The sequence below is a fragment of the Agrilus planipennis genome, unplaced genomic scaffold (genome assembly GCF_000699045.2).
Source record: "Agrilus planipennis isolate EAB-ADULT unplaced genomic scaffold, Apla_2.0 scaffold37, whole genome shotgun sequence".
Lineage (NCBI taxonomy): Eukaryota > Metazoa > Arthropoda > Insecta > Coleoptera > Buprestidae > Agrilus > Agrilus planipennis.
The window spans coordinates 113,968-131,618 of record NW_020438995.1 but is presented as its reverse complement, the minus strand read 5'-3'; the positions used below and the strand labels follow the sequence as shown (position 1 = coordinate 131,618).

General features: G+C 34.6%; 1 protein-coding gene across 1 annotated transcript in view; it reads right to left on the bottom strand.

Annotated features, from left to right (window-relative positions):
- The window catches only part of LOC108745096 (cubilin homolog), a 72,559-nt gene that overhangs the window by 26,229 nt on the left and 28,679 nt on the right, over nt 1–17,651 (bottom strand). Inside the window, 21 exon segments of the mRNA XM_025975738.1 lie at nt 58–405; nt 502–514; nt 1,824–1,857; nt 2,198–2,237; nt 2,299–2,393; nt 2,450–2,818; nt 2,880–3,069; nt 5,735–5,922; nt 5,984–6,211; nt 6,267–6,374; nt 6,432–6,671; nt 6,732–6,843; nt 6,898–6,974; nt 7,025–7,154; nt 8,142–8,338; nt 8,401–8,554; nt 10,279–10,392; nt 10,482–10,794; nt 12,114–12,253; nt 12,510–12,688; nt 15,122–15,282. Coding sequence (XP_025831523.1) covers nt 58–405; nt 502–514; nt 1,824–1,857; nt 2,198–2,237; nt 2,299–2,393; nt 2,450–2,818; nt 2,880–3,069; nt 5,735–5,922; nt 5,984–6,211; nt 6,267–6,374; nt 6,432–6,671; nt 6,732–6,843; nt 6,898–6,974; nt 7,025–7,154; nt 8,142–8,338; nt 8,401–8,554; nt 10,279–10,392; nt 10,482–10,794; nt 12,114–12,253; nt 12,510–12,688; nt 15,122–15,282 — 3,430 coding nt within the window.

The following is a 17,651-nucleotide window of genomic DNA, read 5'->3' as shown; positions in this document are numbered from 1 at the left end:
TAATTATCACAATTTTTCACATATGACGAATGTAAGCTATGCAAGACAAATACATACTTCTATATAATCATTTCCAAATTTAAATCTGTCTTCTGTGTCAATTTCTTTGAAAAGTAATTCCACACTATTTCCATAATTTACTTCAATAATCCATTTACACGTAACGCCAGGAGGATAGGATTGCGGATAGTTAGGAGACGTAAAACTTCCTGAAGGACGTTTCAAAATACCGCCACATCCAAATTGTTGCCATTCCAATCGAAATCCATCTCCAATAAATGAGCTATCAGTTGCAAAGTGTATTTCAACTTTATCGGAATTTACAGTTAACTGGGTCTCATAATTAAGATCACTACAGTATCTCTCAATCATGTTCCTTTCGGAATTTTTATTGATGCTCCATATCTAAAAGTTTAAATATGGGTACATATTTCTCTATAAATTTCAATAATTCTTCTGTCAATTCAATAGTAGTCCTATAGACTTGGTGCATTAACCAACCTGATTGATCATCCTTAAAATATCAAAGCGTACGGTTAATGTGAATAACAAGATCAGCGATTATCAACGCTGCTCACAGAGGTTATAAAAAACGACACTAAGCATAAGACGAAACTATTTATTCGGGATTGTTACCTATACGAATTTCGAAAATTATTATCACCCAATTTTATGATAAACGTGTAAAAAATTTTCAGCAGATCACACTTTCTTCTTCTATTTGTGGTACAAGAGCCAGTTAATAACTGCTAAAAGGTGGAGTAAAATTGTTGAGGGTGATATTTAGGCCGCCTAATGCATATCAGCATACCTTTTTTTCGTTAATTCAGTGAGAATGGGACGCATTAAGTTCATACAAGACGGAATGCTGGCTAAATTTGTATAGAGCCCTATCACTACTTTGGGTCATAAAAGAAAACTATCCAAAAACAGATTATGCTAGAAATATGCCAAAAGCATTCTACACAATTATTGGTTCTTATTGGTTTATCTGATACACTGCAACCACTATATAGAAGTCTGGCATTGTTGTCGTGCCCGTCAAATACCTGTAAGGCATATTAACTGTTTACTATAATGTACTGATATGTCAAATTATACCAAAGTGAGATACTAGTAGGCTATATTCGTTGCTGCAATGATTAATTCTCATTGAATGGTCGTTGAGATCGTTGTATAAAATTACGTTTTAGTGAAACTTGGGGTAAGGCTGAGTCCTCTGAACGCTGTTATGGTTGTGGGGTTGCTGGACATATTAAACGTGATTGCCGAAATCGCGGAAAATTTAAATGTTATAAATGCAACAAAATATCAGATCAAAATAGCAAGTATTGTAATTACGAGAGAAAGAATAAAGTTTACACAAGAAAAAGTAGGTCTAATCTAGGCAGAAATAACAATCAGAGGAACAGATCAACAANCGAATGCAATTATGACATTTAACATAATTGTATTCACCTTCGCCTTCTCAAGAATTCCATCTGCTTCTGATTTTTGGTTTTCTTACATTAACATTTAGTGACCTGCTACCCATTCATTATGGTATCACAGATGGAAGTTTTGCGGCATACACAACACATGACACAAGAAAAAGTAGGTCTAATCTAGGCAGAAATAACAATCAGAGGAACAGATCAACAAAATCATGATCAATTGTTAACGTGATGGGCAAGAAAGACCCAAGTAACGGGAGTATAAGAGAAAATCAAAATTCTGAAATATTTACAAGTGAAACGATAGATTATGATGTGACGGTTGTTGTACATGCAAAATTTATTCCGCGAAACTTGTACATCGATTCCAACGACGGTACGCTGACCTACCTGCTTCCCTTATCAATTCGTTTGAGTTTCACCCCTAGCAACAACAGTCACTGCATTAGGCATATTTCAGAAANAAAAACACGGGTTTATAGCCCATGCGTTAAATTTGTTTATACGAGAATTTCTAAAAAATTCTTCTGTTTCTTTTAGACGTTACTAAAATGAAAACGTTTCAAAATGGCCGCTTCCGATTTAGTTGCGGTTATAATATGTTTATCTAAATCAAGAAGGATGAGATCGGTATTTTTTTTTCGGATAAACATTTTTAAGGAGCGAAAATAACCTCCAAATTATCCAATCCATTTAGTCGTTAATGGATTTAATTTTTCATGAAAAACAGTAAACAGTGGTTGTAACCGCAAATTTAANTTAACAGTGATATTCCCCCGTTTTAACAGTGATATTCCATTGACACTAAAATATTATTAGCAGAATCTGTATATATTGAATTAAGAACGGTACTGCAAAAACTCACTATTAGTCTACTTGTAGAGTTTGATTGATACATTTTCAAATACGTTTCATTTATATTAATCAAGCCATTACTTTCAGTAATACTTCCACCACACTCTAACAATCAAAATAGAAATGTATAAAGGTCGATAATGACAGCACATTTAAATTACCTTGTAAAACATTCGCAGAAAATCCAGAACCGTTTCCGTACCGATTACTCTTGAAAATAAATCTAACAGAACTTCCATAATTGAAAACCGTATTTGTTGCATTAGGCAAACAGATTGTATCTTGAATTTTCCATCCATTTAATTCATTTTCAGTGTAAATTTCAATTTTGTCAAAGAAGCACTTATCAATATTATCATCAAGATTGATATCATTAAAATTAATAGCTAAATGGTTTTCTGGTACCATAGTATAAAATGTCCATGTGCATTCCAAGTTGGAACCATAACCATGAGGATAACCAGGTGATGTTAATTTATAATTAGAAACTAATGACATGTCAATTGCTATTTCTTCACCACATTTAGAAGCTATCATAAAAGGTGATGAACAGATTTTCAAAATAAATTAAGATTTCATCGAATTCCTTACATTTTCGAGCGATATTGGTGTTCATTGTATTAGTGCATTTCCCCATATCATTCCATGCCAATGAAAATCTGGAATCATAAATGGATTCCCATTTGATATACAATACGTTTGATGTAGATCTTATTGGTTTATCTGATACACTGCAACCACTATATAGAAGTCTGGCATTGTTGTCGTGCCCATCAAATACCTGTAAGGCATATTAACTGTTTACTATGATGTACTGATCTGTCAAATTATACCAAAGTGAGATACTGGTAGGCTATATTCGTTGCTGCAATTATTAATTCTCATTGAATGGTCGTTGAGATCGTTGTATAAAATTACGTTTCAGTGAAACTTGGAGTAAGGCTGAGTCCTCTGAACGCTGTTATGGTTGTGGGGTTGCTGGACATATTAAACGCGATTGCCGAAATCGTGGAAAATTTAAATGTTATCAGTGCAACAGAATATCGGATCAAAATAGCAAGTATGGTAATTACGAGAGAAAGAACAAAGTTTACACAAGAACAAGTAGGTCTAATCTAGGCAGAAATAACAATCAGAGTTACAGATCAACAAAATCATGATCAATTGTTAACGTGATGGGCAAGAAAGACACAAGTAACGGGAGTATAAGAGAAGATCAAAATTCTAAAATATTTACAAATGAAACGACAGATTATGATGTGTCGGGTGTTGTACTCATCCGGAAAGTACATGCAAAATTTATTCCGCGAAACTTGTACATCGATTCCAACGACCGGTACGCTGACCTACCTGCTTCCCTTATCAATTCGTTTGTGTTTCACCCTTAGCAACAACAGTCACTGCATTAGGCATATTTCAGAAATTGAACTTCATAAAAAATTATTAACTACTTTTTCCATTATCTTTTTTCTTTTAATACATACTTTAGTTGTTTACCAAATTTATCTATTTTTTCTCTATTTCCTATTTATTTCATTACGTATTTCATATACGATAAATTCTTTCTTTCATTCATTTTCTATTTGTAATTCTATTTATCGTTTTGATTTTCTCTTATCCACAATCATCTATTCCATTTTTCCCCCTAAGTATCTTGCTATATTGTATTCGTTTATACTTTACCAATTTTACCCGATTTCATTACCCAATTTCAAACCCTCCATTTTCCACCTCTTTTCGTTACCCCAAGTTGCCATAAATACCAGTCCCAGAATAAGCAAAGATCATCTCTGACATTCCACCCACCAGCAACAAGGGAGAAAGAGATCACTTTGCAACCACTACTTTGCGCTTTTTTTTTTCAACATACTATTTGGTTATCTCCGACATTCCACCTACCAGCGGTAATGGAGAGGGAGCATTAACCACTTAAACCAGCCACGTATTTTTTTTGTATATATTTTTTCCAACGTCTCTACCGTTTTGTGCCTATGTTGTTACCTTGTCATCGATGTTCGTTGCTGTCTGTATATATATTTTTTTTCATGGTTTCTTAACTTGTTCTTGTCTATATATATATATATATAATTATAACTCTGTGTGATTGTTGCACTTAGGTTTAGGTTTGTGTAAATAAATTGTCTAAAAAACTATTAGTGTTATCACGGGTGACGACGCTAGTAAGGTTCCCAGCAGACTCCGGAGCGACGGAGTCATCTGACTAATTTTAAATTAATTTTTAAGACTTGACAATTCCAACAAAATGGCGATTAAATGGGCAAATAAAGATACTGCCGCAGACTTAAAAACGGAGGGAGTAGAAATATCCCTTCAGTGTGCCTGAACGATGTGATTAAACAAGGTTTACCAAAAACGAGTGACGATCAGACGAGTGAGGATTTCATAATAAAAAGCACAAATGTAATGGAACCTGAAGACAAAAGGACTCGTTCCTGTGGAGTTGCCTATTACCACTTAATTTTGAAACTACTGTTTGGATAGAAAATTATACGAATTAAGTATTATATATATCTATTATTATATATTCTATTGGAAGAATTGCCAAACATTGAAATATCAGAGAACGATCGGAAAATAATTATGCCTTATTATGGCATGTATAAATGGGCCTTTCAAAAAAAAATTTCGCAGACCTCTGTTATCGATACATCTCAGAGATTATTGACGACGCGTCGTAACTGGAAAAGGCATATCAAATGAAGGCAAACGGTGAAATAGGCCACTGTTTTGAAGCGTTCGTGAGAAGTGTCAGGATTTTGCTGTACGACGTAAAAGTGTGTCATCTCAGAGAAGATTAGGGTACACTGAATATACTGGAAAGTTCACACTAAAAATCTTAAATAAACTAGGAGTTGAACATCAGTCCGGATACACCAAAACATAACGGCGTATCGGAAAGATTCAGTCAAAGCACCTAACAGAACGTATGAGCGTATATGTACGACAGTAAACTTCCGGAAAACATGTAGAATCTGGCTCTGAGTACAGCAGTAAACATTTACAGTCGTACTCCACATAAATCCAATTGATTAAAAATGCCATTAGAATTATTTGCTCCAAACCATCCCATTGACATAAACTAAAAAAAAGGATTTGGATGTCTAGCTTGTGTAGGTTATCTTAAAGTCCAGAGAAAAGTTGGTCCGAAGTTCAGATACGAGGCGCGACGAATAGTACTTGTGTCTGAACATCCACATTTTTCTGAGACCAGAAGAAAGAAAATTTTACGAAAGTCGAAATGTACGATTTGTAAATTCTAAATTTGTATAGAGCCTTATTACTACTTTGGGTCATAAAAGAAAACTATCCAAAAACAGATTATGCTAGAAATATGCCAAAAGCATTCTACACAATTATTGGTTGGGATGGTACCTTCATTATTATAAATATGTGCTGTAGTTTTTGTGTATGATCCGAATACCTACCCAAAGTACCTTTGCCAGTAGTTTAAACTCAACACACAGCCTATTGTAAATATTTTTAAGGTCTAGTGAAATGCAGTGTCCAAAAGGAACTGTTATTTTCCAATGAGTACTGATATCGTGTGCAGTATACAATGGATAAAAGGGAGACATAATTTGTCCAAATGAACCACTTAATTCACTTGCAGGGCCTGTAAAAGATCATTTAAAGTTTTTATTTTGAATATCACAGTTTTTACGAGAAAAAATTACTTAGGCTAAAATGCACTTTGAAACCAGTTCCGGTTAAGTTTGATTCAGAACTTTTAAACAGTACCCATAAGTTGATCCTTGATGATACAGTTGCGGGTATTGTGTCACCACATAGTATTTGTAATACTTTTCCAGTTGAATTTGCTTCTCGTATCTCCAGAAAATCTACATCGCATTCTTCAGAATCCAGGATATCAAAATGGTCAAAGCTCAATGACACCGACCACCCTAAAAAGATTACACCAATAATAAAACATAGCCAATGTATAAAGGCTTTACAAACCTGGAGATGTTTGAATAATCCATTCACATTCCATATTTACTGGATAACTTTTCGGAAAATAAGGAGAAGCGAAGTAGCCGTTCATATGACTAAACATACCTCCACAGCCTACAAATTTCGTTTAACGATAGGATTATAGTTTTCCTCAAGTATCGCGCTACTAACTTGTTTCAAGAATAGAATAAGATGCTTCAAATTCAATATCGTTTCGAGTTATAATATGTAAACTATCACCAGTGCTCGTGGTTGTATAAACTTCTTGCTGGCCGTTGAGCGGAGTGAGTTTTAGTAAAATTGGATCAGTGTCGCTGTCACCGTTATGGACCGTCGCAATGACAGTGGAATTATCGTCAGAGAAGGAATTGTCGGGAAATATGTGAGTAAATGTAAAATAAATATGCTGGGCTAAATGAAAGAATGTACAGTATCAGTAAAAGCCAAAAAGTGAATAATTGCACAAATTACATGGGTTTGCAGCAGATATTGTCCAAATGCAATAATTGTTGCCGCCATATTGCAAAGAGGTATGTTTTCCAATAATACCACTATCTTCTGTAGTTATTCGCGCACCACATGCCTAAAAATTTATTGTTAATTATTATCAACAACAATCTTCAAGAATTAATCATGCCGTTATATAATTGGCAGTAAATCCTTTAGCGGTGTNGTAGTTCCTGTAGTCTCGAGCAAAATTCTCAGCTCTCGCGTCTGTAGCAGTGGCTTTCCTCTCATATATTCATTGATGAGCGACGCAATACCTTCCTTTGTAATTGTGCCATTGCAGATTTTGACTCGTCGCGCCCGTGCATGACTCTTAGAAACTTGTTTCCCCGCTTCAAATTCTAAAGCATGGGGCAGTTCTTCACTTGGAGTTTTGCGACAGCTAGTCTGAGGACTGGATGTAGTTCACCGTCCCTCACTCCATCAATGAATTTATGCACAATCAGTTGGTCTATGAACTTCAAAGGGTTAGATGGATGTGCTAATCTTGCAAGGCGCTCCACGTCGTACTCAAATTGATAAAGAGTCTGATCAACTTATTGTAATCAAACACCTTCCTCACTATAGCTAAATTTATTTAAAAGTTGCGTCTGTGTAACTAACACTATATTGCACACCTTGACACTTCTCGCTCTTTCTACTTCGCTCTGTATTGCCTTATAACTTGATCTTGACTCACTAACTCTTCCGATCTCGCGGCAACTATTTATAAGGATTAGACATGTTATAGAATTATCCATAATGTGACATATAATCCACAAGGGAAGAAACGTAACGTTAAGTAACATAACATAACAATATTATAAGTATCTATATATTCTTAATTTATAAATTAACAATTTTTTTCCTTACACATTCCTTATTTCTATAAATACTTAAAAAGCTCTTTTGCATCATCTAAATTTATCAACCCTTTTAAAGGTTTTTCTCAACATTTCTTTTCTTTGCCACTATTATCAACCATACATCCGCATTCAACCATTCCTTTGTTCTCAACACATTCTCCTAACACATATATCAAACTGTCATTCTCCCTCTCACTAACTCTGCAACTTCTTTCTTTTTACTTCGATCCTCTATCTTTTGCATCTTTCCCTGCTCATTTACCCTACATTCCTACCCAATCCTTGTCCACTCATTTATTTACTCTTGCTTTATGTTTATATCTCTCTCCTCGTATCGATTTTTCATTCTATCTATTTCACCCTCTTACCCCATATTTCTTTCCTTAAATTTTCTTCTTCTAACGTTCCTAATTTTTATTTATCATTCATCGCCCTTCATTTTCTCCAATTTTGAATTAACTGAATTAACTTTATGATGGTTTTGTGCCCTATTTATATCTTAAAAAAACTATCAATCATATGTTCCTACCTCTAAATAATTTATAGAACAATTCTTCGAATCCAATTGGAATTCCTTTAAAAGACTTAAACGAGAAATGGTCAGGTTTATTTTATTCCCTCGTAACACTTCAATTTTCCATGTGCAATTCATTTCATGAGGAAAGTTATTAGGAAAATTAGGACTCTCTATGGCCCCATTGAACCCAGTAACAGTATTTCTACAATCTTAATAAGATAATTTATCAATAAAATCTGAAGTTAAGTTGAAATAGTAAAAAACGTCATACCTGTAGAATATTGCAAATGGAATCCACGTCCTTCTATGGCCCCGTCGGATACAAATTTAATGCCAACATGATTTGACGTTGAATGAATGGGAACTACATTTTTCATGGTGCAAAACACTCCTAGAAGCTTTGAATTTTGCAAGCCATCGTAAATCTATAATTGGAACAGTTTATTTTAGAGACAGTTTATTTTGTGAGAAATGAAGGAACTATATTTCAGAGCATGATTGAAAACATATCAGTAGTATGGGTACTTCCAAACGCTGACGTGTTACAATACGAGAGTGAAATTGTTGTGGGTGATATTTAGGCCGCCTAATGCATATCAGCATACCTTTTTTTCGTTAATATCAACGAATATAGCTTCATAGCAACCCACCTCTGATTTCGATAGTTGTTGACTTTACGTAGTATGTATATGTATGTTTACCTACTATGAGATAGCTTTTTCATATTGCTAAGGTATCGAAGACTGCTAAAGTATGGAAGTAAATAATGGTGTAAGTCACAAAATATCATTCAGTGTTATGGAAGATAACTAAATAAATAAATAAAACCTAAAATTCCACAAAACGTTTAGAAATTTAAAACGCGTTTCGAAGCCTTTAATTAAATGCCAGAGATCAACGAACGGCTCACTACCTCTCTGGCATATCTACCATATCCTCCAACGGTTACGCACTGAATAGGCAGAGCCCTAAAGAAACAAAGGACATCAGAACCATCTTCAAACCAACAAAGAAGATCCAGCAGACCAGACAAGGTCACTAATTCAAGGAGTAAATCTCATAAATCATTTATTCAATAGTGTATCCTTCAAGGGTTTTATCTTTGTGTTATAACCAATAAAGTTGTATACCCTAGGTAAAATCCATGCAGCTGGCCGTTACTGCTACTGTTCAGGGATGTGCTTCTTCAGTTGTTACACAAACGAAATTAAAGTGAGGGTGAGAACAATTTTCTTGCATTTTTTGCAATAAAATTAATTTAAGTTAAAAAAAATTAACAAGAAACTTTATTGAAGTCGAAGAATGGTTGAAGCTTTATATTTTAAAAGATCAATAAGTAGGTGAGTTAGTAAAAAAATCTACATTGCAGAGGTTAATAAATATTGTAAATAAATAGAAACTTTTTGAATGACTTCTAGTCGTCCTCGTAGTTCGCCCGCGTATTTATCTGCAGGTGTTGGAGAGTATCCAGGACAATCAAACATGATGTCCGCTGGCAATTTGAGTTCTTTTCCAAATAAAATGCTGCCCGATATTCTTCCATTTTTCTCACGGATGGTGGATCTATCAGCTAAGAGGAATAGTGGTATGTGNCATTTTTCTCATGGATGGCGGATCTATGAGCTAAGAGGAATAGTGATATGTGTCGGTAACAGTCATTTTGGTGATTGTTGACATTCTCTTCTTAGATTAATCTCCAGAGTAACGGAAGAGCGTAGTACTCGTTTATGTAATGCCCATTAGTTTAGTGTTACCTTCTCCAGCCAATAATATTTTCTCGCCCACCTCTAAGACTTTTAAGATTATTTTCTTCAAAAGTACCAGTTGAAATTTGTTCCTAGATCTATCTGAACTATCCCTTATTCTCTTCAAAATGTCGAAGTTTATTGCGCCCAATAGCTTTTCATTGCTTGATTTAGATAGCTCACATCGGCCCATGATGAACTTGAAGTCCCACCTTCTTTCCATCTTATTATTGAGTCATTAACTTCGTCTTTCCTCTAGTGTTCTTTTAATTCCTTATCTTCTTAGGAACATTCAGGCTAAACGGTGGTTGGATTACAACAGATCGATGTCACAGATGAACAATATTAGCAGTTTCCCACGCAGCGTCTCCGGGACAGTGTATCTGCGTTGCCGTATTGTTTGCCTGGGTGATGCTCGATGTCAAACTCCGGTAGCTGTAGTCCAGATCGGTCTTCAGCCAAAGGTCGAATTCGTCAGTCCGATACCGCATCAGACCGACCGATAGTGTTGGATGCCCCTGTGTAGATAACAATTCTTGCATGTGTGCTTGTTGACAGATCCTTCTATGGATAATGAGTTGGTTCCGTCTAGTCTTGAAATGATGACTTCTTCGGGGGTTTGGGGAGTGTGAGCCAAACTGTGCCCCACAATGTTGGCTGATCTTAGCCATTCTTCCACAATTCCAGCATTTAGAACGACCGACGTAGTTCCTGCAGTCTCGAGCAAAATTCTCAGCTCTCGCGTCTGTAGCAGTGGCTTTCCTCTCATATATTCATTGATGAGCGACGCAATACCTTCCTTTGTAATTGTGCCATTGCAGATTTTGACTTGTCGCGCTCGTGCATGACCCTTGGAAACTTGTTTCCCCGCTTCAAATTCTAAAGCATGGGACAGTGCTTCACTTTGAGTTTTGCGACAGCTAGTCTGAGGACTGGATGTAGTTCACCGTCCCTCACTCCATCGATGAATTTGGTTGGTCTATGAACTTCAAGGCGCTCCACGTCGTACTCAAATTGATAATGAGTCTGATGAACTTATTGTAATTAAACACCTTCCTCACTATAACTAAATTTATTTAAAAGTTGCGTCTGTGTAACTAACACTATATTGCACACCTTGACACTTCTGCGCTCTTTCTACTTCGCCCTGTATCGCCTCATGACTTGATCTTGACTCACTAACTCTTCCGATCTCGCGGCAACTATTTATAAGGATTAGACATGTTATAGAATTATCCATAATGTGACATCTAATCCACAAGGGAAGAAACGTAACAAAAAGTTCTTCAATCCCTTAAAATGTAATAATTTTTTACAAATGGCGTTCACTACAATGCTTGTAGTAGGTATATAATTCATAAAACTTAATATAATTGCATGTTACAGTTCTCCTACAAAGCAGGTTGTTGAGTAACATAATATAACAATATTATAAGAAACGTATAAAGGTCGATAATGATAGCACATTTAAATTACCTTGTAAAACATTCGCAGAAAATCCAGAACCGTTTCCGTACCGATTACTCTTGAAAATAATTCTAACAGAACTTCCATAATTGAAAACCGCATTTGTTGCATTAGGCAAACAGACTGTATCTTGAATTTTCCATCCATTTAATTCATTTTCAGTGTAAATTTCAATTTTGTCAAAGAAGCACTTATCAATATTATTATCAAGATTGATATCATTAAAATTAATAGCTAAATGGTTTTCTGGTACCATAGTATAAAATGTCCATGTGCATTCCAAATTGGAACCATAACCATGAGGATAACCAGGTGATGTTAATTTATAATTGGAAACTAATGACATGTCAATTGCTATTTCTTCACCACATTTAGAAGCTATCATAAAAGATGATGAACAGATTTTCAAAATAAATTAAGATTTCATCGAATTCCTTACATTTTCGAGCGATATTGGTGTTCATTGTATTAGTGCATTTCCCCATATCATTCCATGCCAATGAAAATCTGGAATCATAAATGGATTCCCATTTGATATACAATACGTTTGATGTAGATCTTATTGGTTTATCTGATACACTGCAACCACTATATAGAAGTCTGGCATTGTTGTCGTGCCCGTCAAATACCTGTAAGGCATATTAACTGTTTACTATAATGTACTGATATGTCAAATTATACCAAAGTGAGATACTAGTAGGCTATATTCGTTGCTGCAATGATTAATTCTCATTGAATGGTCGTTGAGATCGTTGTATAAAATTANTATTGCAAATGGAATCCACGTCCTTCTATGGCCCCGTCGGATACAAATTTAATGCCAACATGATTTGACGTTGAATGAATGGGAACTACATTTTTCATGGTGCAAAACACTCCTAGAAGCTTTGAATTTTGCAAGCCATCGTAAATCTATAATTGGAACAGTTTATTTTAGAGACAGCTTATTTTGTGAGAAATGAAGGAACTATATTTCAGAGCATGATTGAAAACATATCAGTAGTATGGGTACTTCCAAACGCTGACGTGTTACAATACGAGAGTGAGCAAACCCCCATTTAAATTAAATTCAAAGTATTATATTACAAGTAATCTACTACTGAAAGAATAATTGTATGATATTGAAATTTACTCTTCTTGGATAAAATTATCATTATTATAACAATACCTGAATATAATCTGAGTTGCAATCGGACTGTTCCAGTTCAATATCTGTAATTGTTATTCTGAGGAAAGAACCAACGTTCGTTGATATACGCCAATAACACTCCAAATTGCTGCTGTAGGATTCAGGGTATTGAGGTGATATAATCACTCCATCTGGAGATGACAAAGAGCCTCCACAACCTATTTAATCCAAAATTAAATAATGTATCCTCTTTATACAGCTACACATTTAGGACATTATGACAAGTATATTCTACTCGATTCTAAGGCATGCAAGTATCTAAACCATAGTTATGGTACGATCATCAAATAACAAATAGTAGTAAATTAAAGCGTGCTAGAGAGTTGGGAAGAGCGCAAGGCGAGGGGCTAAAAATCAGTAGAGGTTTATTAAACGGAGTTATTTTTGTCACTCACAGTTAACTTGATATGATATGATATGATACGTTTGAGATGTTACAGTTTACGTGGTTGGACAAGATCTGCTTTTATTTTTTATTAGTGGGTTAAACTTATAATTAACATGAGGTCCAAAGTGGTAGGTAAATTCCAGAAAGGGTATATCTATAATATAGATAACGAATTTAATAGAACCCTACTTGAAAGGTAAATTTTGAATTTCCAGTTCTGTACAATAGCAAATTTAACAACAGGTACATGTAATAAACCTTCACTTAGGCCCATCAACAAACTCAGAAAAATATACGCATGTAAAAATAATTCCATCCAAACAGTCGTCAAATTCGTAGTAATATATGTATAATTCTGGTCAGCTGGATTTCAGAAAAAAGAATTGAATAACAGTGCTACCACTAAGATTGCCCAAATTTTTCATAAACCATCACATGATAAGAAACAGATAATGGCTATTGGTCATTAGTTAATTCCTTTCGTTATATTACGTCATTTAACAAACTTAAACGATGTGGCTATAATAGGAAAATCCATAGTCCTTTTGATAGTTATGCTGCACGTTGATCTCAAAAACACTAAAATCTATTGAAAAATAATGAATAGTAGAAAAGAGTACGCCAAATGCTATATACCCAAGGAGATATGTTGGAATCTTTCTCTTTCATAATTTACGTAAGTAATTGAATAGTTTTTTTTAAATACTTCTGATCGTGTCTATCCTTATACACAGTGTTGATAACTGGAGCAGTCTAAAAGCTGTAGTTGAAGGAATGATTTGTTTCAAATAGCGTGACGATAAACTTTTATGACCAAGATAGATCAGTCTTTATACTGAGTGGTTCAACAGTGTGTTCAAGTTAAAAAAGTTTAAAAGTATATATACTGCTAAATTGCTTTACGGTGAAGTTCACTACAGTTGTACAGTCCTTCCCTTTTGTGTAAACTAAATCAATATTGGGTAACTCATCATCATCATTAGGTCGTTAGTCCTAGGACTGGTTGGACACGCACCTCCGCTCTTTCCTATCCTACTCTAATCTTCGCCTTAACTATTCGCGAACAGTAATCTAACCTAGGTCTACCTCTACCCCTCCTAACTTCCGTTTCTGCCTCTAATATGTCTTTTACTAGACCTTCATGCCTGAGAAGGTGTCCTACTAATCTATCTCGCCTATTTCTTATTGACTTCCATAGAGTCTGTTGGGTAATTATTTCCATAATATACACTGAAATACGCTCTTATCGTATGAATCCAAATACTTGTGTACAATACAATCTACTTTCTTTTTTTTGCTAGAAATAAATAGTATTGAGCTTTTGTGTATATATATGTTTGATAATCGTAATTTGGTTAGGAGTAGTTATGGGTCAGTTCATTTGCATGTGTTTTGTAAAGAGAATGGTCGTACCTGGGTTTGACGTCATTGAGGTGCAGTCGATCATTGTAGCCTTTTCGAATATTATTAAAGTGATCTCGGAAGGATCATATGCCATACATGCGAACGTTCTAACCCTTTAGAGTAATTATAAGGTTTGTTGTTGTTGGACTATTTGAATGTTTCGGTTAGGATAAGTTTAAATACTATTGGCAAAGGAATAGATCGGGGGATAGTTTTTTTAGGCTTAACTTAAATATTCAACAAGTAGTATGCCACTGTTTTTGTTTAGCGTTGCAAAAAAAGAACAGGAAATTGTTTTTCATTATTTATATGACTTAAGTTGTCCCTTTAAATTAAAATCACAAGAACATATTTATTAATCTAAGAATTTTAGAACCGCTTAAAATTATTATTCTTTCCCTTTTTCTCATGCCTAAATTGTAGGTGTTTGCCTAATTTATGTAACGGATTCTATTTGGGAAGTATGATTAGCTGTAATGAAAGAAAAATAAACTTAAATGCTTGTCCTTGGTGAAGTGTATCACCTACAGGATAAGAACCGCTTTAACTTCATTTTCAGATTATCTAATAAAAATAAGTCACTTAGTTTTGGGTCGAAAATGCTCACAACGTGTAAGTGAGCGGAACACGTGTCCGCGTTGTTTTTAAACTGTTGTTGTTAGTTGGGATAAGATCTTTCGTTTTTGTTTATCATTACACCACAGTCTCCTTTATACGTATTTATTTCAATTATTTCAGTTTAGTTTTGAATGATGCGACACCTTAAAAAGTATTAACCTAAAAAGTATGAAATCCATACCTGTAGAAGTAGCTGACCACAATATTCGAAAACCCTTATCTTCTGTTACTTCGTCTGTTCGAAATCGTAAAAAGAGCTGATTGGTATGTGATGGAATTAATCGCGGAATAGTGGTACCACAAAATTTTCCAATCAAAGGAGATGAAGATGTTCCACCATTGCTACAAACATATATTACTGTAAACTTTTGAAAAGCTTTGTTGTTTTATTCAAGGAAACGATTTTCCTTTTAAATAGGTTTAGTGATCTCAATTATTAATACAAAATTATTATTATTGTACAATCTTCCTTTTCAGTTCGTCATGGAGGTTAGTCAGTTTTCAAAATCTGTGAAACGGTGTATATTTAAAGTTTCTTCTGAAATTTATGAATATTGATCATAAAAATGGTAAGACTGACTAATGACTATTTGGCAATTTCTTTCTATCCCGTTATGGAAAAATGAATACAAAAATTGCTTCTTTTACATGTAGATTTATTGTGAGAAAATGTAATAATGATACTGAAGTTCCACTAAAACATATTAAGAATTTCCTAAAAATTGGTATATCGTGAAACTTGTACTATAAGGATATCACGAAAAAACAAAAGCCTTTTCAAAACTGCTTGCAAGATATTAGGAAAAAAAAAAAAGAATTGAAAATGTAATGATTTCAAGATAACGAATTATTAGATGCATACGTGACGATTGACGGATAAAATGTTTATCCTAGACGTGTTGGTATACTAAGCGTACTATGGTTGGAATCACCTTGCTAATCTAAATAAATTTCGGGCGAGTCCTGAGGGTGTAGCGATGAGAGATTAAATAAGCATAATTCAAGTTTTAGTTGAACTCATTCAAAAGAAACAAGACTGGCAAGGGAGCACTCCACCTTCCCTGGTCGAGTCCAGTTTATCCGGTACCGTTTCTAAACAACTTGTCCAACCGAGCTCGTTCCTAAAACCTCAGGTCATTGCTACTACTGCTGCCCTTTTGATCGCGGTGTCGTCCAGGATACACCCTGGACGACTACAGGCAAAGACCTTTTCCTCGTAGTTTCCTTGTGCGGACTGAGTCATCCCCCTTCACCGCTTTGTTGGTTGATCGTCTCGAACCGTCCTTTGTTGCCATGGAAAAACTGCTTCGTCTACGCCTATTTGCTATTCCCCTAGTAACAATCATAGGCCGCTGATCTTGTAGACACACCTTGAATGCAATGTCTGCGAAGTGAACGATATCCGAAATCTAGGTGTTTTTTTTTTTTTTTCGCTCAGTTCTATTTATAACACTTTTGACTAGTAGAAAGTTACTATTACATACAGTCATTTTGTTTTGTTCCCCTTTGATATTGTCACTAATTTTAAGATTTTCACACTGGTAGATATATTCTTAGTCTAATATAAACCATACTTAATTGTATTATACATTTATCCCTGTCTTTCATTCAACCTCCTAATTTAGCCGGCAGAAGTTTAGAATGATGTCATTGGTTTGTTGGCATTCTAATTAATTTAGGTGAGTGGTTAGTTGCAGTATCATCAACGGTGCCATCGGTATCTATTCCTTCAGCTGAAGGTATCACTATTCTTCGTTTCTTATGGAGCTGAGAACGGCTGTATTGCTTCTGTATTTTATTATTTATTATAGTTTTGTCCAAATTATAAACCAAAACTCCTTTTTGAAAAACACTTAATCTAGGAGCAAGAAGTTTATATAACTTGTTTCGTTTTACTGAACTGTCATGAAAATAGCGGCCACCAGTCGTGACTTGTCTCGCACAACCTTATATTAAAATCGATGTCCCCTAAGCGTGGCATGTTTTCTTAGGCGTAACATGTACTTTTGTTTAAATCAGTCAGGAGTAACGTCAAAAGACCTTGCACCCGTCTGAAAAGTTGAGCTATGCTTTTCCGATTTTCGATTGATGTATATTGCTTTAACAATGAAGAAGAACTAAAAGAAAATATATAAATAACACTTTACGTACATTTTTAGTTTATAATAAATAAAACCCCTTTGTCTGGTATCGATCGGTTAATTAGCCTTTTTTGTGCAAGAATTGTAAAAGTTTATTTAATATTGATTTATCAAGGTCGCTAACTTTCTTGTTTAGTCTAGATGTTACAAGCTTTGTTCTTTGTTTATTTGTAAATAAATTAAATGTCTGACTGTTCACCATCATGTGGCATTATTGTTGAACTTTTATATAGTTATTTATATAGTCACAGTCAATTATTTATACAGGATGCTTCAGGTTTAACTGGTTAAACTTAAAATTTAAATTCGAAACTCCAAAACAAAAAAAAAAGTTTCTGTGAAGTATGTCCGAAAACGCCTTGCTAAATAATTACTCACTTCCAAGAATAGAGACTAAAATATGAGTTATTATTTGTCTCAAATTTCGAAATAGATAGAAAAACTAATTGAGCTATAAATTTTGATTCCAAGGACAATAAGTACTTTTTGATAGTAGTCTGCTAAGCATTTGTCGTCTTATTATATACCACAATTTTCCGAACCGTTGTGTTTAATTTTTATATTGAAAAG